This window comes from Corvus brachyrhynchos, unplaced genomic scaffold, assembly GCF_000691975.1.
Source record: "Corvus brachyrhynchos isolate BGI_N302 unplaced genomic scaffold, ASM69197v1 scaffold128, whole genome shotgun sequence".
NCBI lineage: Eukaryota > Metazoa > Chordata > Aves > Passeriformes > Corvidae > Corvus > Corvus brachyrhynchos.
Genome location: NW_008239648.1, coordinates 149,806 through 174,148, shown reverse-complemented (window position 1 = coordinate 174,148; position 24,343 = coordinate 149,806). Strand labels below are relative to the sequence as shown.

The 24,343-nt window shown below is 37.4% G+C and overlaps 1 protein-coding gene across 4 annotated transcripts in view; it reads left to right on the top strand.

Moving 5' to 3' along the window:
• FER (FER tyrosine kinase) overlaps positions 1 to 24,343 on the top strand; it is a 158,621-nt gene that overhangs the window by 4,110 nt on the left and 130,168 nt on the right. For 3 of the 4 annotated variants that reach the window (XM_008639842.2, XM_017742364.1, XM_017742365.1), the window contains exons 2-5: positions 5,958 to 6,069; positions 11,667 to 11,925; positions 15,643 to 15,816; positions 19,143 to 19,242. In XM_008639842.2, the coding sequence (XP_008638064.1) occupies positions 11,719 to 11,925; positions 15,643 to 15,816; positions 19,143 to 19,242 (481 nt within the window). In that variant the 5' untranslated portion in view covers positions 5,958 to 6,069; positions 11,667 to 11,718. Of the gene's footprint in view, positions 1 to 5,957; positions 6,070 to 11,666; positions 11,926 to 15,642; positions 15,817 to 18,731; positions 18,775 to 19,142; positions 19,243 to 24,343 lie in introns of those variants that run through there. The other variant, XM_017742362.1, reaches the window with a different exon arrangement.

Sequence of the window (24,343 nt, the reverse complement as noted above, 5' to 3'; positions counted from 1 at the left end):
GACTGAATGAACAGTGAGTTAACTAAGTAGAGGGCTTAATCAACCAGGATGTAATTAGTATAATGAAGGAGGAAAGAAGAAGAAACATCCTGACTGCTCTTTGGATTTCTTTTCAAAGAGCAATAAATAGTTGGAACTAGATTATGCTTCTCCTGAGGAGACCAGTATTTTCATATATTTCGGACTAATGGCAGATTTGTTATCTAATTGTTCTGTCTGAAGTGAGACATTCTGCCTGATACTGGGCCATAGGAAGAAATTAAATGCCTCTGGACCTTTAAAAGTTTTTCACATGCTGTGAATTTATCTTTTTCTATGGCTGCCCTTAAATCTTGAGAGTTAATACAGTTCTACTGGAAGAAGCTTCTAGCAGTATTCTGGATTTCTGAGTTGAAATGTGCAATGGTAGCAGCCAGATGAATTTTGGGACCTGAAGTCTTAAGGGAGGAGTCTTAGGTGTAGCTTTGTGATGATGAGAGACCCTCAGTAGGAGTATTCTTCAATCCTGTTTCCCCTGGAGAGATGCTTACATAGGCAGCCTTGGGAGTGAGAGTTTGCATGTGGATTTTGTGTGTGTTCATTGTGACTTAGCATGTATTTATCTTGAGACAGATGGATATCAAGATTTGAAGCACTACTTTCAGAGGTTTGGGGTATTTTTTCAAGTAAAGAAGACTGCTTCCTACCTTCAGACTAGAGGACTTGGTCTCTAATTGAAATCTAAATATCTAAAAGAAATCAGCAAAGACATAAGTTATCTGTGCATAGAATAACTCTTTAGGCAAGGTGGTTACTACAGGTACTTTTTAATTTCAGTGCTGACTTTTGCTGGAAGCTGTTTCTACCTTTGCTAGTCATCTAAGACAAGAAATCTCTTGAAAATGCAATAGTTTAGTTTTCTTTAGTTGCTCTTTTTTGCTCAGAAGTTTCTTTAATACACTATATAATATATACTTTAAGCAAGCTTGAGACACTGATGCATTTTTTATTCTGTTTTCATTTTGCGGCCAATTTTTGGACATTTTAACATTATCTAATTCTTTGTAATTCTGGAACAGTCCTTTTCTTTAGCTGGTAGAATTGGTAAACAAGGCTGGAGATGCACAGTACCTGCCCCATGATAGTAATTTTAGCAGCCTTATCCCACTGAATCCATTTTTCTTCTAGGATTTAGTGTGGAGATACATGTTGCAACACTGCAGAGTTGAGAGTTCAGTGAAAATTTGTTGGTCAGGAGCTCTCAATTGAGGCCATGCCTTTCCTTGCATCCTGGAACTGAATTTAAGGAAAGTGTAATTCTTGGAAAAATAGAGGAAGGAAAGCTTTTTTTTCTTGCAAACACATGAAAGGTAATGAGAAACTAGGTGTGTTTACCCTTTGAAAGCAAAAGGGGGGTGTGTGGCTTATTTTGTCACTTTTTCAGAGTTACCAAGACACCAGAAGAATCTTGAAGCATTACTGCCAGGATGTGTCTTGTGTTACCTGGACTAGCTCTTTTCTTCTTAACTTGCATCTGTTTTCATCTTCTTGTTTTTCTGCCTGGTGAGATTCAGTCTTGCTATTTAGCTGTGACTGTGAGGTAGAAACTTCTACTGGGTGGAAGCAAAAATAGTTGAGTAACTGCACCCAAAAAGCACTTACTGCATGGTTCACTACCAGATACCAGCTCTACCCTTTGCTCATTCTTTCACAGAAGTCCTGAGACAATAAAGAGCATGCTGAGAAAGTTATCAGGCCGTGGGAAGTAGCTGGAGGTGTGGTGGAGAATGAGATTACTGTTTAGAATAGTCTTGGCAAATGGGAGATGTCATCTGGAACAAAGTAGGGGTCAGTGAGCATGAAAGCTCACTGGCTGGCTGTAGGCTGGACAGAATGGATGTGTGGTAGGGGAAGAAATAGGAAGATGAAGTTCTGTGGAGAACATGAATTTTTGGATAACTAACAAATAAGGATATATTATAATGTTGTTTGGAAGAGGGTAATCACTTGGGCAAGGAGCTCGAAAGTAATTTGAACTAATCTCTGTTCTTCTCAGAGTTGGTTGTTCCTAGAGTACCCCACCATTTTAGCTTCTGACTTCTTAAGTGAGGTGGAGACCAGTTGGGGGATGTTTAGAGGATAGCAGTGGTTTAGAAAATGATTTAAAATGAAAGATTGAAAAAAATCAGAATTGTGACTTGTGATGCTAGGCAGAGAATCTGGGAGCTGGTTTTTTGGGCTTCTTTCTGCCTTTTTTTTTTTTTTTTTTTTTTTGACTGCTGACAAGTGTAAATCGCATTCTTTGATGAAGCCCACTGCTTCTTATTTGCACGTCTTTTTAATAACATCACAGCTGCAGGAGCTGCTAGGGAAAAGCATGGACTTCCTACAGCTGCAGGGATAAGAGAATGAGAATGCACTGTTTGAGGATGTTTGCACATGACCAAGTGAAATCCATGTAGCTCAGTACTTGCTACTGTCAGATAAGAGATAAGATTTGTGCTGTTGGCACAAATGCAGAGTAATAGTTCCTGTTCTGCTTTTACAGTTTAGACACATCTTGAGATGGAATTCTTGCTGTTCTAAGATCTGTGGTTTTTTAATGAATTTTTATAATTATTCTGTACTTCTTTGTTTCATGGTCTCAGAAGTGTCTTTAGGCATTGAATTATCTCATTTAATTATTTACTAGCCAAAGAGGTACATAAGAGCAACTTTTTAGAAATTTCATTTGATGTTCTCAAGTTCTTCTGGAAAACATTTCAGGCATCTGACATACCATATCACTTTGTGCCACGATGATTTTTTTCTTTTGGTGTACTTTGATCTTAGACATGTCATTCTTACCTGTTTTGTGAGCTAAAAAATTCTCTTTACTTTCTCTGTGTGTAAGCTGCTCCACACTATGATCAATATTATCTATACCTTTTTTGGTGCTTTATGGTTTTCATGAGCTAGAAGAACTTGAACATATAGGAATACCACTAATGTATCAGCAGCATAAGAATATATTACATTTTCCCTTCCCCTCATTAAAAAATAGTCTGATATTCTGGGTGGTTTCTAACCTGACCACTTGAAAGTGCTGAACAAATGTTTTTGAAGGTATGTGTTCAGAGACTACTGCAACTTTTTCTGGTAATGATATTAAATAGCTCCTACCAGTCTATTAATGTTGCATTTATTGACACGTGACTTCATCTGCTGTTTTCTATTCTTGCTGCTTAGAGTTCTGAAGTTCTACGAATTTTGTAACGATTTGTCAGTTTTGATTAATCATAGTAATTTTGTATAAAGCACAGATGCTTCTGTAATGACGCATAGGCAGGTAACCATTCTGAACAGCAGCCCAGTCCTGGCACAGATTATGGTGAGGCTTCTGAGCTCTCTCCTCTGTCAGTCTTTGTCTCTTGAGTCTTACCCTGCAAGATCTTCAGTTCTCTAGCAGCTTCCTATCAGAGACATCAGCAGAAACTTCCCACTTTCAACATCTTTTTCCACAGGATCCTTGATTCCTTCACAGAACTCTTCAAGTTCTGAAACTTGATTTTGCTCTGCAAAAGCTGCATTGGATTTTTTTTCTTTTGAATTATTCTAGTCTATCTACAGATTCTTAGGTATGGTTTTAACCACATTGTGCACTACTGAAGTCAGAGTGTGTTGTGCTTCTTCTGATTGCCTTGTCAGCTCTGAAAAAAAATTGATCTTTTTCCACTCATGATTCCTCTTTGCTTAGCTCACCTTAAGCCTAAGTTTTTGCAGAATTAATAATTTGGAAATTTGATAGCTGACGCTTCAGTGCTTTGGCTCAATAGCATCTGACTCTGGTGAATTTTTACTATTAATTTAATATTTTTAATTGCTTCTCTGATGCTTTGTTTTTAGAAAATGCCTTGTATATCCTAAATCTAAAGAGGATCTGATTGGAAATTGGCCTTAACTGTCTTGGTAGTAATTTCAGAAAACAACAGGTCATCTAGGTTTTCTGCTCTGAATTTATCTTCTTATAAATCTGTCTCTTATGTCTTCATTATCTAGGGGATGATTGCATTGAGGTAGCAAGATGTCTGTAACTATCAGAGTCTGCTATGTTTGAGCTCAGAAATGGCAGTGGAAATTTTGTGAGATTTTATTGCCCTCTGACAGATGGCTGTGCAGTTCACTGGAAAGCTTTTATTACGCTTTCCTGTACTAGCTAGTCTATGCCTATCAATTAGACCAGCATTGGACTTGTATTACCTGCTTTAAGTTCTACTAATGACCTGTGTGCAGATGAAAAATTGCACATAGGTACAAAGTCAGTGGTAACTGGAATTCTAAAGAAAAGTTGGGTTTGCATTTAATTTTTGTACTGACATACAAAATTCTGCACTATAAAATACGTGGTAGAGTAATTCTTTAAAAAGAAAAAATTATGTTCACTGTTTGTGTGCAGGGAGCAGAAGATAGAACTTTTTTGTGTTGAAGTGGCTCCAATCTATTGTTTCATTTGATAAATGGAATTTTTTTAAGGGCTTCATTTTACCACATACAATTCTTAACATCTGCTTGAAACTTGAATGTGCCCAGGTGCTGATGGTGGTGTTTGTTCTACTTTCACGAGTCCCATTTGAATGTGGATTAGGACTTGTGTTCCTGTCCAGCGACAGTCTGGTGTTTCCACCTGGTTTGTATTTGTGTTAGAAAGACTGGTGCCAATTTGACTCTAATGTTTGCTCCTGCTTGTACCTTTTTGCTGGTGAAGACTTTCCCTAGGGCTTTGAAACTTTGGAACAAATGATTTTATATCTGTTTTTTTAGAAAACTGATGAATTTTATAACGTTTATAATCTCCTGCTTTTTTTTTTTCTCCTTTCGTATCTGCTTGCATAGCTGCTGTTCCTTTGCGGTGACTGAATGTTAGCATCGCTCAATCTTTTCTATTTTTGGTCATGGAGAATAGAAATTTTGTATTTATATTAGGCAGTTCTTTGTTTCTTGAACGTCACTAAGTAACCAGAAAGGAATACTAAATAATGCCTGCTTAAATGTGAACTAAGCCTATCCCTTCATAAGATTTTATAAACATGTCTGTGATCAGTGCTTTGTTTTAAATAATGGAGATTTTGAAAATAGTTTTGCTTTCTTCAGCCTTACGCACCGTGTCTTTCTTTCAGTTTTGCTTTGTGTGTTTTTCTTATAAGGGCAATGCTAAACTGTTATGGAATGTCTCATCTAAAGTTGGACATTCTAGCATGAGATTGTGAGTGAATGCTTATCATGAGTCCACATGTAGATTTTACAGTATACCTTGCCCTTGTAAGCTGTATGCAAAGCTCGTTCCTTACCATTTTTTATATTTTATATACTTTTTTTCTTAGTATAAACCGTCAAAACCTTCTGTGTCAGTTTGCTTCACCTAAATTGCAGTCCAGAGTTACAACTTGAAATTTTGGTCCTGCTAGTCATCCTAACTTCTTGACCTCTTACTTTTCTAGATATTAGAGTAGTTAGAGCCATATAAGAAATTTATGTGTCTTGAGTGATTACTTTCTCATGTTGCCACTTGTCGTGTTCAACTTTATGAAAACAGCACTACTAACTTCATCTTTCATATAACAAACTTTGGCCTTCCAGGCCTTCATTTTCCTGGTTAATGGACTTCTGTTTCTGTTTTACCAAGGGCAAGGTTCATAAATAAATAAAATTGTCTAATTTTTCAGCTACAATACTCTTGTCATAAGAAATGCCAAGAACTTAAAAAAAATCTTCTCTTGCATGTGTAGAGGCAAAATTATTTCTTCACTCAAAATTATGTGTATACTGTGAGAAGTCTGCTCTTTTCTTTCAGTTAAACTTTATCTTTTTTTAAAAAAAAAAGCGGCTGGCTCCTGGTAATAATCTGAAAATGCGGGGCAATGTACCTAAGTTTGAATTTTGCAATGTGTTTGAAAATGCTGAAATAGTAAAAACAAGTTTGCTCTTTTTTTCTTTCACAGAGTCCCCAGAAAAGAAAAAAACAAGTGTATTTCAGAAAGTGAAAATCAGAGGAAGTAGCTGCTGACATAGGAAAACTGTACTAAAGGACATTTCTGGAGGAAAACTTCTAAGGTATCTGAGCTAAGTTATGCTTTGCAGAAGAGCCTTCCTGAAAATCAGCTGCCTGCTTTGCTTGGAGTGGACCAACATTTCAAATCAGCTTTGAAATAATCAGACTAGCTTTTGTTACCACTTCAAGTGTTTATTGTTGACAAAAGCTTTGGGGAATGATTAATTTTGCTGGTTTGTTGTATACACCATATCCATGCATACAGAGATGATCATCTGAATATTTGGTTAGTGTAAACAAATGGTAGGTAAAACATGTGTTTTGGGTTTCATGGTCTTGTGCATTCCAGGAATAGATTCTATGCTAACAGAAATGTCAGTTGTGTGAATGTCTAATTTTTATTTAAGATGGGGATGGATAGCTAAGAATTGATTTATTTCATTATTTTAATGGAATGTAGCTACTGTAAGCCTCACATTGAAAAATTGAGAAAGACTGTCTAACAAATTGATAACGTGTTGTAAAAATGCTTTTAGATCAGTACAGAAGTCTTGATTTTGAGGATTTGTCTTCTGAATCCAACTCCTCTTTCTTTTCTGATTTTGATGTGCTTTTTTTTAATGTTTGTAGGAAGTATTTGCAAAATAAAGGGCATTCTGTATTCTCTGTGATTTGGAGCCTATGCAGATTTAGGAGCAATCTAAATTCATAGACAGCGTATGAAGAGTGAGAGAAGCCAGATCTGCGCTGTGCTTTCCTGTTCTGAGTTTAGCTGGGGGCAAGGTGTGCTTTCTGGGTTTGTGGTTTTTTTAGTTGCCTGCCTTGTCACTGGTACTGTGAAACCACAAGTTCCAGCTGATGTGTGTAGATCCATCATTATTATAAGATTACCAGTCACAACCTTGGATATAATGATGGCAGTATGTAGCAGAAAGCACCAGTTGTTGTAAGTGTAGGGAGAGCATCTTTTCAAAGTGTTGTGTTGTACGTGTTCTCTTCTTGCTTGCTCATTTCGTTTCAGTCAGTGTCACACACAGGACCTTTGGTCTGACATGGCATGGCCACTTTCATATGTCACAGATAGATTGCAATTCTTAAATTAAATGTAGATTGGTTATTGAAACTATTTTCTTCAGGAAAAGAATGCTGCTGGAATCCAGGAACATGACTAACTGGAATATTGGCTTTATTTCCTGAGGGGAGTGTTACATTATTGAAGGATTATGTGACTACCATTGAAGTTTCTTACTGTTAGGCTGATAAAATTTAACACAGATTTGTTTGGAATCTGACTGCACCACTGTGTTGGTGGCTGAGAGAAGTTGTAAATTGTCTTCAGTAACTCTGCTTAAATTTAGAACAGTTTGAGATCTGGTTGCTCATTCACACTATATTATTAAATGTACATTCAATGTGTACTTCCTGTGAATGATTAGTTGATTGTTTTGAGCATAACACTTTAAAGAAAGTAAGGCCTACTTTCTTGGAATTGACTGTCAAACATATTTGACTCCTAAGCTTAAATATTTTTTGACTAATTCACATGTCCAGTAGTTTTTTTTTTTCTATATCTACCTCTATATGTCTATATCTGTCTTAGATTTCAAAAAAAAAAAAAAATAGCTTAAACTCATGGTATAGTATTTTACTCATGGTACTAGTATTTTACTGCTTTTACAAAATGTGCTAGAATTCTGTTTGAAACTTCACTGGCATGTCAAATTATGCAAACTTCGTTCACATGTGGAAAAAGAGATAAACCTCACGGGTATCTACCAGAAGCAGAAGAAATCTCTTCACAGTAAGAGTAAAGCAATTCCTGAAGGTTTTGTTCTGTATGAAGTTAGCATATCATATTTGTTGTTATCACTTCTCCATCTAGCTTCTTTTAAAACATGATGCCATTTCTGCTTTTTCCTTCTCCCATGTTTTTTTGAGAAATACTTTTTTTCCCCAGAATAGCTCTCACACTGTATTTTCATCTTGCATCATCATTAGAGAAGAAGGTATGTTTGTGTCTCAAACCCACCACATCTCATACCAGTTCTACGTTAAAACTTTTCTGGGTTCAGATTTTGCTGTACTTCTCAATTTTGCCAGTAGTCTGTGATTGAAGAATCTGTTTAGGAATCTGTGCTTCAGTGTGAGTATTTTAATGGTGTATGGTAATGATGCCATGATGATTTTTGTCTTTTCTTTTATACCTCTGTTATACATTTTTTACAACTTCTGTATTCTCAGTGCTTTTTGCCTACATTCTTGGACTTGTTTGTCAAGCTGAGAGACTAAACATTTTAGAAACGTCGTAGTTAGGGATCAGTGTGCCCCAGACCCCAAGGTCCTCTCCAGAACACATTTTGTAAACTAGGATAGAACCATCCAGGGGAAGGTTCCTTGGGGAGGGGGGACTCATTCGAGCCTCTGATTGGGGAATTTTTGATAGATTTGCTAATTAGTAAGACCTATAATGTTATACCAGATCTTTTGGGGGGATTGGCGGTGGGCATTGTGGTGCATTCAACCTGGACATAGTGCACCTAAGGATCCTTAAAATAAATACCAAGGTAAAATCCCTTTTTCCCTTCTAACCATGTATGCCTCTTGATTTTAAGACCAGGAAAAGGCTTCAGTAAAGCAAAAAAATACAGGAATGTTAGTTTTCCATAATCCAGTAGCTGTGAACAAGGAGGATCACACGATGAATAGCCCAGCTGGTTTGCTGTCCTTAAACATCTTCTGGTGCCATGGTTGGAGACACAGGGCTGATCTAAATGGGTCACTGTGCCCAGGTGATCATTGTGGGTCCCTTCTGACTGAATTACTCTGTTCCATTGGTCTGACCCTGTAGGGCAGCTGTCATCTCACCTGTGGTCACCAATGAGGGAGATACCAAGCTTGGAAAAATACCTGTCTGTATTGGTGCCAGATACTGTCTTTTTGAACGCTGGCCTTTCAAAATGTGTGTGTGTTTTTTAAGAGCACTTGAAAATCAGATTGAGTGTTCATATGTTTGGTAAATCTTACAGTTCTGACTTCAAATAAATGACTGTGTGATCTGTACTGTTAATGTTTAGGCTATTAAAAAATTAGAAGTGGTTTTAAGTGACAGCATTGTTTTTTAGCTTATCAAAATTTAAGCTTAGTTGAGTGGCTTAGGTCTTGAATACTTCTTCACCGCTTCTTGTCTCCACAAGACGTTTGGATTCAAACGTCTTGATTGAATGTTTTCTTAATTTACATGGAAGTCACATCGCAGCTGGCTTAGCCATTTGGCAATCATCAGTTCTGAGTCTTTATGCTTGTTAGTGTTAGCAAATCAGAGTTTTATCACTTCTGCAAAACAAATTTTTGCTGTGCTTCTTCTGTCACAGTGAAAGGAATAATTTAAAACAAACGCCAGAGTCCAATGTGTGTATAGTTTTTGCCTATGTATCCAGGCATCTAATAGTGGAATTGGAAAAAATCTGATTCCTGCTTCGTGAAGAGCAACTTAGCAGGCTGGAGTGAGATATTGTTGGGTCTTTTGTTGTATTGATTTTCATAATCCTATGGCTCCTCTGTAAGTCAGTAGAAGCAGACTGAAATATCACATGCCGAGAATATTTCCTCCTTTCCTTGCCATACTGCCTCTCAGTAAAAAACAGAGGCTAGGGTAAAAGCAAGCAAGCCATTACTTATAGCACAAGGCCATACTTCACTGTGAGATTCAGTTCCCATCTCTTCTAAATCTGGAATGTAAGAAAACAAGGATACTATCTTTTCCCATGGGTATTGTGCTAGGATAGTTAGGTAATGTGCTAAAATGGGGTAGGAGAAAAATGAAAAGTCATAAAAGTGGATCTAGATCTAGAGGGTGTCAAAAATTCACTAGTGCAGCTTTAGTCATGTTAATAAACAGGGGCTTTAAGATTTTTTCTTTGGTTCATGTTACTAAATTGTTTGTGGTTCTGTAAGACTGTTCCTGAATTTTAACTGTGGAGGTATTTTCATTAATGTTACTAATAATGACATAGTTCATGAATACAGCCAACATAAACTGTTTACTGTTGCTGTGTATGACTGAATTCCTAGCCATCAGGAATAATTCTGACTAAAATATACAGCTTCAAATTAGAGAGCTTATGAAAGCTTGCAATAGGTTTAAGGTTACTCATACAGCCTTGACTTGGCCTGTATTGTGTAGATACATAGTAATGTGGCACTGTTCTAGTTTTCTTTACTGGATCTTTGTTTTGTTATGTAGCATGGTTTGTGTTCTAAGAATAAACACATCGTACATGAGGCTTATTTCAGAGGCTGCTTGAGGTTCTGATTTGCAAAATCTTCTGAAATTTTGTGCAGGAACTGAAGCCAGTAATATATTTATTTTTTCTGAATACCTAATATGCTAAAAATGCTAGGCACTCTGAAAAGTCTGTCTTTAAGCCTTGTACATACCAATATGAGCTGCCACAGTGTCAACACTAGTTCATGTGTCAGTTCTTAATGTAAAATAAGAATATTAGTCCTACTTCCCTCAGTGGACTCCTAGGAAGATAAATTTGTAAGTGCCTATAGAACACTGCTAATTTAAGAGGTAATGTAAAGCCCGTGAAGAAATAGGTATTTCTGTGTTAAAAAGAACCAGGACTTAGCTGTAGTGCGGGAATTAGTGAATAGGCAGTGTACAGGCTATGGCTGCGCTGCAGTCCGGAGATAAGGGTTGCAGTTTATATAAGTTTATCTTACCTAGCTGGAAGCTGATTAGTATAGGAACAGGTGGTTGGTGTGTACACAGAAAAGAGGGTTCAGCCTACGTTACAAAACCTGTGCAAGAGTGTGTAGAAATTCCTTATATGTGTGGTTTCAGCTCTTCCACAATGTAGCTACCTGTTTGTCAGCATCAGATGGAGGTGTTTCAGAGCTAACTCTAGTAATGTGTCTTTGGCCTTCAGTTCTACTACAGGATTGCATAAGGCAGCATATCTTACCTGTTTATCAATCTTACTTTATGTCAGTTTGGTGTACAATAAGACTGGACTGTCCTAGGGTAAAATGGTGTAAACGAAAGAACTCTGACCCTGGGGACCAGTGTATGGTTGAATGGAAAACCTGGTTTGGGATATTTTCTGGTTTCTGGGAGGTGGAGTCTGCAAGTTTAATGGCCTGTTAACACAGGGTTTAGGAGCAAACTAGCTTCTAAATAGTTATCAATTTCCCACAGATGCAGTGCCTGAGAGCTGATGTTTTATTTGGATTTTTCTGTGCTCTTAGGACAGTAAACACCAGAAACAAATCTTTCAGATCACCAGGAGTAGAAAAGTGCAGTTGGCAGCTTGTCTGGAGATACTGTTAGCTGTACTTATTTGGTTAAATATGTAGATTGGTGTTTGTCTTAGATGCTGTTATGTTTTCTTACATACTGTACTTTAAAGTTAGGGAGGTACCTTTTTGCAGGAATGGAAACTGGAGAGCAGTTCTAAGGCTGAAATCTTTTCCAGTCAGAGTTTGGTGTTCAAAACAGTGCTCTGAGCCTCCTTCAGGTTTATACTGAAGAGGTAAATGTATGTGGTTAATCTTATGATTAAGTTATTTCAGGGTTAGGCATTAATAGTTGCTCTTTATCTCACCAGAAGCTTTTCGTTTGATAATTGTCTCATCAGTCTTGTTCTCGTTTCAGATGTGGTGAAGAGCCTGTATTTTCCCCTGTCTGGTATATAGTGCCTTAAAAAATGGGGTTTGGAGGTGACCTGAAGTATTCTCACGATGCTTTATTAAAACTGCAAGACTGGGAACTACGACTGCTGGAAACAGTGAAGAAATTTATGGTAATGAGAGTAAAAAGTGATAAGGAATACGCATCCACTTTACAGAATCTTTGTAACCAAGTAGATAAAGAGAGCGCGTGTCAATTGGATTATATCAGCAATGTGTCCAAGGTAAGTCTGAAGTGTTTTGTATTTGGAATATCCTTGGGTACTGGGTTTATTTTTGTTTTTTTTGCTTTGAGTTGGGTTCCTAGCCATTCATTTCCTTGAGAGTTAATTTTGCCAAAGTATTTAAAATGGGCTTCTTTTAGTTTCTCAGTGAAATATGTAGAAGTTGAGCTGTAGTCTTGCTTTCAAAAAATTAACTGAACTAGAATCAATCCTGATTTTTGAAATTCAGTATTTTACATAACTGGGTTGAGCCTGCTACTTTGTTTAGTGTTTTGAAAACAAGTATGCTATAGTAAGCTTTTCTTTTAAGGTAGGAACTATTGTTTATGTTTTATAGAATTTGTGACAGAAATAGAAAATGCCAGGAAACCAAGGCAAAGCCTAGCATTCCAGCTGTAACTCACACTGCAGCATGTGTTGTAAAAACAAAACATTAATTCAGGATGTTTCTCATAATGGTGAGGTTATTTTGTATTCAGTTTAAAATAACTGTGTTGACTTTTTAAAAAGGTAAGGCTGTCTGTTTTCCAAATTACTGATTTTCAGATTTAGAGCAAGTCCAGTAAATATACCGATGAAGCAAACTTCCTTTATCACCTGTCTGAAAGTTTTACTCCTGACCTGGATTCTCTACTGACAAGAGAAGACTATTCTGTTTTGATGGCTTACTCAGTTCAGTTCTTGGCCCTTGTGCTGTAGCAGTGGTTACACAGTCCTTCCAGTCTGGCATGAATCCTCATTTTCTCTCTGCAGGAAAACACCCTTTCTGGATCAAGTTAAATTTTAGACAGAACAGTTTTTATGTAGTGGGCTTATGGGGTGGCTGCTTGGACGGTGGCTGTGGCATAGCATTAGGAACAGGACTGCTCCTTGTGCAAGCAGGCTGGATTTATACAGGGTTAAAGTGACTGTGTGTGACTTGGAAGCTGTGCTGCTAGAGCTCGGCTGCTTCAGCACTGTGCAGTGTTTATATATAACATGTTCTGTTGTTGTTTCCCTCCCCCACAATAATTCTTGCCTTGTAAATTGAAATACTGCCCTTTTTTTTTCATTGGCACAGACCATTTATCATTATAAGGCATAAACAGCCATTAACCTTCACATAGGTATCTCAGTTAATAACATGAGCACTTCTTGTGAGCAGATAAATTTCAAAAATCTGGAGATCTGACTTAAGCCATGTTCTTTTTGGCTTGAAAAGAGGTAAGCATGTCACATTTTGAAATCTTGTTTTGACCAGAGACACTCAAGTTGTCCTTAAGCATCATTTTTGTTCCCTTTTTTTTTCCCATAAGGAGGTGTAATTTTTCATTAAGTCGCTTCCCTGATTTCTACAAATTTATCTAACAGCAAAAATATTCATATGGACCGGCAGATCTTTTGTATGGGCTTGCCTTAAAATTTCACTGACACCTTGGATTTTAAAGTTGTGTAATGACACATTATCTTACTAGTTTTGGCAGTTAAAAAGCCTGAATTATTGATTAATTTACTAATCTCATTCTAATTTATTTTATTCTTTTGTGATACTTTTTTCTCTCTTCCTGACATTTTACTGAACCAAAGACTGATGCAAATATTATGGGACATATGTATAGTATCTTACGTCTTCTAAGATGTAAAATACCTGTGTTCGGTATTACGGTATTATTTTGTGTTTTGTGGCATTAAACCCCAATAGGAAGCTCTGTAATTTTTCATGGGTTCTGTTTGGTTGGTTTTGTTATTGTGGTTGTTTGTTTTGTTTTGATCTCTAAGTGTACAGCAAGAGCAAGCGTTTAGAAATGGTGTTTGGGAAAATCTGTCCTATGTTTTTTTCATGTGGAGACAGCAAACTTGCTGGAAGGCATGGTGGCAGCAGCTGGTAATGCTAGAAAAGAGGTGTTTTTAAGAGCTTCCAGACAGCTCTTTTGTGTGTGTATATGTCTAAAAAATATTGTTAAGCCAAACACACCAAACAATATTGTATTTTATTGCATTTGTTGGGCTGTGGTCATTTTTTGTGGAAGGAAATGCTTTGCCTTTTCTGCTGTCCCCACCCAGCTTTTTTGTCCCATATAAATCTCTATTTTTGAGTAGTTTTCACTTTACCTTCTCCTTATTTAAAATAGTAAAATATAATCATACAAAGCACAGAAGTCCTGCTTAACTGATATTCCCCTATGGAAACATCACTTTCATCTTTTCCTGGTGGAAAAAGTGATGTGAAGAGCAGGAAAATATGCAAATGATTTTTTTTTAATAGGAAGGGAAGTATTTGCTATGTTTCTGGCTTATTTAAGCTCATTTGCTGAATTGTAAACTAAGCATTTCTTTAGAATACCCTGTACTGTTGAAAAATGCTTTTGTCGTGATTTTTCAGGATTAAAACAGTAGTTCTGTCATCAGTAATAAATCAGCCTTATAGAAAATGGATGACTCTGACTACATTTTCACCTCTGAGGGCACTTTTATGAAATCCTCTGTAACCACAAGGCCCACTCCTCTCACACAGGTGTTCAGTGATGTTTTTATCCTATGCAGCTTTTCAGTATGGGTTCTGAAATGGTTTCCAGCCATAGCAGGGAAGCTTTAGGCGTTGACCTTTTACAACACCACACTTTAAGCCGTCTGGATAGCTCTGTGCCAATCTGTGGGATGTTTACAAGCTGGAGGAAATGTTAAAGATAGGCCAGTATATAGGGGAATCAATTGTCTTTTGTTTTCTTCTCTAGAATCCAGTTTCTGTTGTAGCATTGTCATATAGAGATGGAAATATTATGTATATATATTTGTATACAGGATGGAAAGAAACCCCAAAGCTAACAAACAAATTAATCTTCTAAGGTTTTGATCTCAGGCTGATTTCTGTTTTAGTAAGAGTAAGATAAATGCCAATAAAATTCATATGCTAGCTGCCTTCAAAACATTGTAATTCTGTGGCATGTAGCCACTCTGAAATCTTAGATACAGGACAGCGTTCATTGGCAGGGAGTTATCTTTAAGGAATCCAATGCGTGACAGCAATCTTGAGGGTAGCCAGGGCTTTTATTTGAACTGAAGATGAATTTCGCATTTGTCTGTGATATCTGTAAATGTGTGTCTGTATTCAAAGCCACACACAGCACATTAAGCTGTCCTGAAAACTGACAGAATGTCCAAGGAAGCTATTGAAGCAAGGGTACAGAAAGATGTTGGGTTACAGTGACAGATGAATGTTGCGTCTGTTTGTGCTTTGGTACTGGTGGCCTGACTGATGCTGCTGTGTGAAGCAGCTGATGTGATGGTATCCTCTTAAACCAAGACCACTCAAATGCATATTACTGTCAGGTATTTAGACAAAGGAGGAAGTCAGCACTGGCAGAGCAGCTGTTGGTGGAAACTGGAGGACAAAGGACGTGGGAGCACTGTTCTCGGGGGTGTTGGGGGGTATATTTAAAAAAAAATAAGGCTGCAGTGCTTTCTTTGGTGTTTAGAAATACTAGGACAGTGCTAAAGGGTGAACATTCAACACTGTATTTTTGTCTTCAGTGCTTTTTTATTATTTTATGAATAAGATTGAGGCATAATTTTGCTGTTGCAGGAGGATCTCAAATGCATTTCAGTAAGTTTAAAACTAGTTCTTTTACTGATTTTTTTTAAACAGCAGTGCATCTTTTCCCACAGTTCTTACTAATTGTTTGGTTATTTGTGAGCTGAAGTAAGTAAGTGCTTTTCTGTTCTGACTTTTTTTTATAGTCTTGGTTGCTCGTGGTACAGCAAACAGAACAGCTGAGTAAAATAATGAAGACACATGCAGAGGATCTTAATTCTGGGCCCTTGCACAGGCTTACAATGATGATCAAAGATAAGCAGCAAGTTAAGAAGAGCTTCATAGGTGTTCATCAACAAATTGAAGCAGAGATGTACAAGGTATTTTATACATCTGTGCTTGATAAATGGATTAAAATTCTATATGTTTAAAAATATTAAATTAAGAGTGGATTTTTTTAGTTGCTGTTTCTGTTTGTGCTGTGATAAAAGCATAGTGGGTGATACGTAGAATGCTTAAGTTAAATTTTATTAATTTTCAATATAGTTTTTCTTTCCTGGTAGCTGTCAAGGCAAAGATGGAGAATATCTTCTATATGAATTTCCGTGGACAGTTAGCACTGCAAATGCTCTTCTTCCAGTGGAGGATAATTCTTGTGTGACACTTCTCTGTTTCATCTTTATTCCTGTTCTCATTCCACTCTAGACATTCATGGGACTGGGACACTGTAAACTTTTGTTAATGAGTGCAGACTGTTTTGGGTGGGGACAGGATTTTAGTTTCTATTCTAAAATATAAAGCATGTGTAAACCAAACATTTAGACTGCAGGTGGAAGTCTTCAGAGTGTTTTCCGTGACATGTCAGTTGTCCTGCTTGTGTTGAAAGTGCTGTGTCTTGTCAGTAAAGCTGACAGAAATCACTGTTTCATTCAGATGCTCTGGGGAAAATTTAGCTACAGATGTCAAAAATCAGAGTGATAGTCTGAAAGGTCTGCTGAGAGAAGGAAAAGCACTTTTTCTTCTTTCTTCCAGCAGAGAATTTGGGATTTGGAGTAGTGTAATTAAAATGTAACATCTGAGTAAAGCAGTAACGCCGTCACAGATTGATGAGTAAAAGATTCTTGGGCCAGTTATGAGAAGAACTTGGAGCTATTCTGTATTTAAACTAAGAATATTTTAAGATAAATATATTGGCTCTAATAAGATTGCTTCCATACTATGCTAGAATCTTGGCATCTTCCCCAAGTAGGGACTATGGGGACATCTTTTTTGATGCATGGTCAGTAGGCTGTCATTATTTGATAAAACTTCCAAGCCAAATAATCACTCACTGCTACTTACGGATTGGTGCATCTCAAAAAAGTCAGGATGGAAGAAGAGGAAAAACTGGTAGCATGTGTTAGAAATAATAGAAGTTACAGAGAATTGCATTAAGAGAAAAAGAAAAATAAGAAGGAGAGGCTGAATGGAGTAAGATTGCTGGAAACTCAGGTATACTTTGTAAAGAGACTATGAAATGGGTTTTTTTTCTGTAAATAGGCCAAACTCTAATAAAACCTCTAATAAAAATGTCTTTTAAAATAAGACTTTTCCAAAAAAACATAATGCATATTGAGCACTCGCCAAATGATTATTGGTTATTTTGGTTTGGGTTTTTTCTTTTTTTCCCTTCCTGATTTTCCAAAGAAGTATTTGAATAGTGTTTTCCCATTGTTAGCTGACATTGTTTGTTCGAGGTTTTGTGTACCTGGAGCCCTTTCAGAATGACTCCCTCAAATTCAAAATACTTCTCATGTTCTGTGGTATTACCTCTGCTTTTGTTATGCACAGAGGTAAAATGACAGTTATATACCAGGGCAGTATCCAAAGTGTGTGAACGTCAGTGTCTGTGCAGCTCCTATTTTTAGGATAAGCTGGCATAAAAGTGTGTTTAGGTGAAATACATATGTGTCATCCTTTCTTATTTTAGACACCTCTACGGTGAGGAATCTTATGGGGAAAATTCTTAAGGACAGTAAAATAACGTGGCTTTTGCATATATGTAATAGGACTTGAATCTTGTAGATTTATTCCAGTTTCCATTAAGGTGTTGAATAATTTTCTTTCTTCATGAAATTCAAGGGGGAAAAAAGTAGAGTACTAATTAGAGTGCTAATTAGGTGGGCAAGACCTTTTGAAATAAAAACGGAGTTTAAAGTAATCCTTGACCATGTTAGTTCCTTAAGTGTTCTTTGGGAACAGATATGCTCTTGGTGTTGGTTTTATCTGTTGGAAAAACACAATCTAAAAATCAGTAAAATACATAATAGAAGGTTATACATAAATACAAATGTTTCATAATGCTAGTGGGCTTTTATTTTTCAGTTTTCTGTAAGAGAAGCTGTTTGTGTTATTTAGATCTTAATTGTGATCACTACTTCTTAACTGAATCTTTTTCTCCATTTGCCATGATGTCTTTATAATGTAAGTTTGTTATAAAGTTATTTCTCCTGTATCACTGGATTATTATGTATTATTGGTGCATAATAACAGCAGTTGTGAGTATAATTTGCAGAATGTAAAAATATGAGATGAGTATATGTGATTGATGTGGAGAAAATGTTCTGCCTTTAAATTAAATTTTGCACAGTTGGCCCAAAAATAGAAGCTGTAGACAGCACTTTGTTGGATTTTTAAGGAATTTCATTAAATTTTCAGATGTTCTGGGGGGTGAAAGTAGTGTTGTCTTGGCCTTACCTCATGGAAAAAAAGGGAAAATTGTGAACTTCAGCCTTCTTGCTGCCAGCTGCAAGAGGAGGAAAACCAGTTAATAAGTTTCTCTTCCATGATTTTCCCATGGAAGTCTGTTTTTTTGGTTGGGTGGTTGGTTTGGGGTTTTTTTTCTGTTTAGAATTTTTTGTTTTTCTTTACAATATTGTGGTTTCTTTACAGTTGTTTGGTATTATGATGGCTGGTTTGTTAATGGCTTTTGTTTGCAAGTTCATGGTTTGGGATTATTTCTGAACAGTGCACTAGTTTTGTGACACAGTGAATGAATGCTGGGGGTAGAAGAGAAAACTTTATTTTAATTTTGTGACCAAAAGTGTTATGTTCAGTGCTCTGTTTCATGGTAGAGGTTTCTTGTTTGGTTGGTTGCTTCTGTAGTTGGGTTTTTGTTTAGGTTTTTTTCTTTGTTGGCTTGGTTTTTCTTTTTAAGGGTTTGAGTTTTACAGTTGATAGACTGCTTCATGCCAAGTTGCTGTTCCTTAGTCATACGTATGAAGTGTAATGTCTAAGAATTCTGCTTTTCTTTTAGGTGCTGAAGAAATTCCTTCCTATGCATAGGACATTTTAAACTAGTATGATTTGTTAAGCATCTTTTTGATTTTTTTTTTTCCTTGTAATTGAAATGGAATATCGTTGATGATTAACTGGATTTTCTAAATATATTTTTAATTACATTGATGTGAATGGGGATCTGTGTCTTAGGCTTCTTACTTAATTCCATGCATTTATTGATTTTGCACCATGTAATTTATAACATGTAATTTGCACTATGTAATTGCACCATGTAATATCCTGTTAAGATTTTCTCAAGCCAGTGGAAAGTGTGGCATCCTTATTTTGGATAATAAATTCTGTTAATTCTCTTTTACTAATGCTATGTTTTTCTAATGTGTTGAGAATAAGTATTTTTAATGCTTTTTATATTTCTCTTTTCTTAAAGGTCACAAAGACAGAACTAGAGAAACTAAAATCTAGCTATAGGCAACTAATAAAAGAAGTAAATTCTGCCAAAGAAAAGTATAAAGAAGCTGTGGCTAAAGGTATGATTGACTTAATTTTGTGTATTTTTTAGTGCCCTTTTCAAAACTGGTAAAACTCTTAGAATGAAACAAGGTAATTTTTTTTATTTTGAGTTACATTTTGATTAGAATGTAAAAGGTTATTTAGTGTCTTACCTAAGACAGGCTGATTGTCATTGTGTATGCTTGGTATAATCTTTTAAAAATTCATAAAATATAAATGGTGATTCTTTTCAGTTCTTGTATTATTCCTTCAGTGGATGTTTTTGAAATCTAAAATTGCTCAGATGGACTCTCGTCTCATCTGCGTTGCAGCTGCGGCTTACTTTCCTGTGAACTACTATTGTTGCTCTAGTGGCATCAGCATCAGTTTCTGCCAGTGTAGCACATCCAACCTTTGTCAACCTCATCTACAAGAGGAAAATAAGTCATTTGCACACTGAGATTTTTTTTTTTAGGGAATGATGTGTTCAATCTGCATGGATTTTGATTCCTGTTGAATTGTGCTTGAATGATGAGATAAAAGAGAGCTTTTTTCTATTATGTATTGAAATATCTTGCTAATAGTTGCTTTTATGTGTTCTTCCAAGATTTTCTTTTCTTCCTTTAGTGAAAAGTGACTGAATGGCAGGATGTAAGTGTAATTCCAAGATCCATCCTAAGGTTTTGTCTGACCGTCCAAACGATAGTTAATGTTCTTGGTTCTGTTGTAGTATAGTTGTAGTAGCTCTCAGTGAGGAGAGACAGATGTTTTTTTCCAGCTTTGTCCAAAATTTGGACAAAACAGCAGGGGACAAGAAGTTACACTTAGCACTGTTGAACTTTTGCTGTTTTATTTCTTTTACTGAAGTTCATAATTACTTTAAAATGCCTACTTAGATGTTCATTTCATCCAGTTGCAGGTTTTCTGTATGTAAATTAATTTGGTTACTTGGTTTATCTTCAAGTAACTACTTAACACTGGAATATGTAGTATGTAACATGGAAAATGTAATAGGTTGTTCAGATCTTAGTGTGTTATTTTTAGCCCGTTTCATCCTGTCTTCCTGTTACCAATCTGGTCGTTCTCTATTCCTGAAGCACCAAACTTTCCCATTGGAATAAAGGAGCATTTTGACTGTCAGCACTGTGATGTTTTGATGTGGTTTTGATTAACTGAATTAATGTTTCTTTAGATAGACAGCAAACATAAATTGTTTTTAAGACACTTATCTCCTGTGGTTTTCTTTGACCTTCTCTTTCAGGGTTTTATCTAATGTTTGTCTTATTATGATTCATACTGAATTTTGCTTCCACTAAAACCTTAGTGTAAGTCTGTTTTGACAAACACTGACGCACATAAAAATGTGACAGGTTTTTCTCCCAAAAATTGCAGAACTGCTTCTCCCCGCTGCATCCCAGGCCCTGTTCCTGTTTACAAATACTTGTGCATTTGATGAGCTACTACAGTTCTTTGTTGGTTTCAGGTCAGCTGAGCTGCTTCAATTTTTTTAAGTCATGGTATTTCTGAGCTTTTAAGTTGTCAAACTGGTTCACTGGTTAAGTGGAAATTTAGGGAAGTCTTAAAATTGCAATGCTTCATTATTCCAGGGTATTTTTTATTCAGTAAGCAATGCTTATTCAAATTATGTGCTATTAAGATATATTACTTTTGTTTATGTACAAACTGGTTTAGTTTTTCAGGATTTCAAGAATTACTGAAAACAAGGGAAGAAACAGTGGTTACCACAACAGTGGGAGGGCATAACCAAGTATTGAAAATAAGCTGAACACCATTTTGTTAAACAAAAAAATTAAAATCTTTTGACACCAGTTCTTGCAAGTAATGTGTTAAAATAGCCCATCCAGCTCCATTTGTGTAAAATGTTGTTTTAAACAGAGTCTATTCCTCCAGCAACCAAGTCTGTAAGACAGTGACTGACCTTTCCTGTCTGGAGCTGAAGAGGACAGCTACCTCTTAGGACATAAAATTTTAGCTTTGCTGTGGGGGTTACTTGTAAATTTGTGCAGCACCTGTACTACAGGCTGGTCCCCAGGAAAAGAATGAAATTTGCACAATGAAGTGTCTGACAAATGTCTCTGTTTTGCAAGAGTAGTGATTTTGAAATTTAGTGACTTTTTTCTGCTTTGTTTTGGAATAGCACAGCCACTTTCTGGTGAGAGAGTAGGTTTATTAGAGCTGCTAGTGAAAGAGGTACAACTGGTTCTTCAGCTTGTGAAGATAATTACTGTCCAGTTTTCTGGTTGAGTTGTTAAAAGTGATATTAAGTTCTGGACTAAACACACACAGGAGAGGACATTAACTGATAAGGGTGAAGGCTGGCAAAGTTCATACAGTGGAAAGTGATTTTGTGATTTGCTGAAATCAGGAGGTATTCTCAGGTAAACTTGAATTTCTGTGTTTGTTACTTTACACTAGCTAAGGGGGCAGTCGCTTTGAATCAGTGACACCTTAATGCAGGGTTGGCATGTCATGGGTTAGCATAACTCTGGAAGTGATTTTCTTGCAAAGAGGTGCTTACAGCTTCCTCTATGACCTAACAGAACCTATCAGCTGGCCAGTTTGAATATTGACAATTTTTTAAGCCACTTAAAAAAGCCTGACATGCCTCTATGGTCCACATTTAGGAATGGACAAGCCCCAGGAAAGCTCTCTTGCTTCCAGCCTTGGGACAGGTAACTGGACTGGGCCTGTTTGGGGCCCAGCGGGTCCGGCCCGGTCCCGCCTGCGCCCCCCCCCAGCCCGGCTTTGTGCAGACGGGCGGCTCCCTCTCTCCAGTGCGGCTGAAGATTCAGCTGAAGCTGCCCTGCTGCCCGGCAAAGATCATGGGACCAACAGTGATAAGCGAATTCCAGCTGCAGGGCCGGGTGAGATTAACCCTTTTAGTGCTCTGAGTTTCCTCCAGAACAGATGAAGCCTGCAGACATTAAGTAGAGAAAGAAGCGCTGAAAACGTGAGGGAGGAGATAGCGGAGATGCTTAGGAGCTGAAACTCTGTTGCAAAGCTATGGTGGTGATGGACTGTGATATATCAGAGTACCCGTTGTAATTTCATGAAAGCCTGGGGGAGTGGAGCGTTCAAACTGTACTTGTGAGCAAAAGCACCTGTGCTGAAATAAGCAAATGCTGAAGCAGCTGTAATTTCATGAGAAGTTTGAACAGGGAGAGATGGAAGTGATGAGGGCTTTTGCTCCAACTGGAAGGAGAAGACCTCTGTTCCTAGAGATGAAGATGATGAGGACTCTTTTGCTCCCAGGGAAGGGGGAGGGCCTCTATTCCTAGAGATGAAGATGCTTCCAGAGATGGGTAAAGAGAATCTTTGTTTTTGAACACCTCAACCTTAAAATGGTACCCCAGTAGCTCAAGATTGGACCCTCAAAAGCAGTTGTGGGGAAAGCTGTAAGTTGGGGGAAGGGACTCTCACATGCGAGCAGAGAACCAACACGGGTGGCTGTCTCGTTGTGATACTGAGCCATGAGAGAACTTTTTGTGGAGATGTCTCCATAGCATGAGCAAGAGAGACTCCTCTCCCTAAATGAACTGAACAAGGTTATTATGGAAGTGGTAAACACACTGAAAATCTCAAGGGCTGTCTTTTTACATTGTCAGTGGGAGAAGGGAGAAACGTGGGGGGAGTGTTCTGAAGGTGTGGTCTGATTTTTTTTTTCTCTTAGGTCTGTTAATAAACTTCTTTATATTCTTTTAAGTTTTGTGCCTGCTTTGCTTTCTCCTAATTCTCATCTCACAGAAAATAAATAAGTAATGAGTGTTCTGCACCAAACCACTACACTAAATTGGTGTTTCCACCTGGTTTACAAACTGAACCTGCTACACAGGTGTTTTCATTTTTTGCTGAAAACACTAGGGGCCATTGGAAGAGTAGTAAGTGTTAAGGACTGAATAATGATACTGGTTAGTTACATGTTTTGTTAGTGTTTGAGCAGTGGGTAATGCATGTGGTGGGAATTTTTGGATAGTTTTTTAGTGCGGAAAAGGGAACTGGTTTCTGAAGGAATGTGGGAGCTTCATTGTGGAAGACTTTGTTCTGTCCAGGTCTGGAGGAAGGGGAGAGTGTCTGAGAAGCTGTTCTGGGGAACCCTTTGCTAGCACTGCTTGTGCACTGGGGGAAGCAGTGGGACAGTTGTGTTGCAGAGGGAGCACCACTGACGCTTGGCTGCCACTTCAGCCTTAGGCTGGGTTGCAGTGCCTTGTTATGGCCACCAGTGCCTGCCTGATGGTTCAGTCAGAAATGACTGATTGATCTTGTTTGTTCTAGCCCTTACCCCAGTAATTCATGCATAGCTGCTCCTTTCTGGACCAGTGATTGCCATGGGAATCACAAATGCAGTCTGGTTGGTTTTTCTTGGGCATGGAGGCTTCAGGTGTCAGGCAGTCTGGTTGATGTTAGTCATTTGCATGATAGTTTTCTGCCTTTATTTCCTCAGTCATTCATTCTTACGGTTTTTTAATACATGGTAAGAGATAACAGCTGAGAGGGGATGAAGTCAGCAAGCTGAACTAGTCCAGTGCCTCTTTAATGAGGCATGCTTCAGTTTTTGGAAACCTGTGGACAGATTGAATACAATAGTCTTCTGGATTAGAAAGCTTTGTTCAAAGAACTCCACAAAATATATACAGGAAATGCAGAGCATGTTCCTCTGCAGAACTGGGCCATTGGAGTCACAGGGGATGCAGGGGTCTTTGGAGCAAAATATAAACAAAAGCATATTATATTATTTTTCTATGATGAAATGGACAGCCCTGTGAAATGTTTTGGATGTGTGATATTCAGAAAGAACAGTGTAAACATTTTACAGCAGCAGTTCACAGTAACAGTCTCAGAGGGTATACAAGTCTGAGTTTACAGTGCTGTGCTAATCAGTGATGCTGAGTAACAAGGTGATTAGAATGTGGCACGTTGATGTTGCTGCTGCAAAAAAACACATGAAGCCAAAATTTGTGCCAGATGGAAAAGGCATTGTTTCACTAAAGAAGTCACAAATCTTCTGGAATAATTTTATGAATAATCTATTAAGAATACAAAATGGAGACTGTAGGACGACAGTAAGTATCACGTGTGTTATTTCATTGCAGTTTGAATCTCATTTGGTTGGACCAGTTA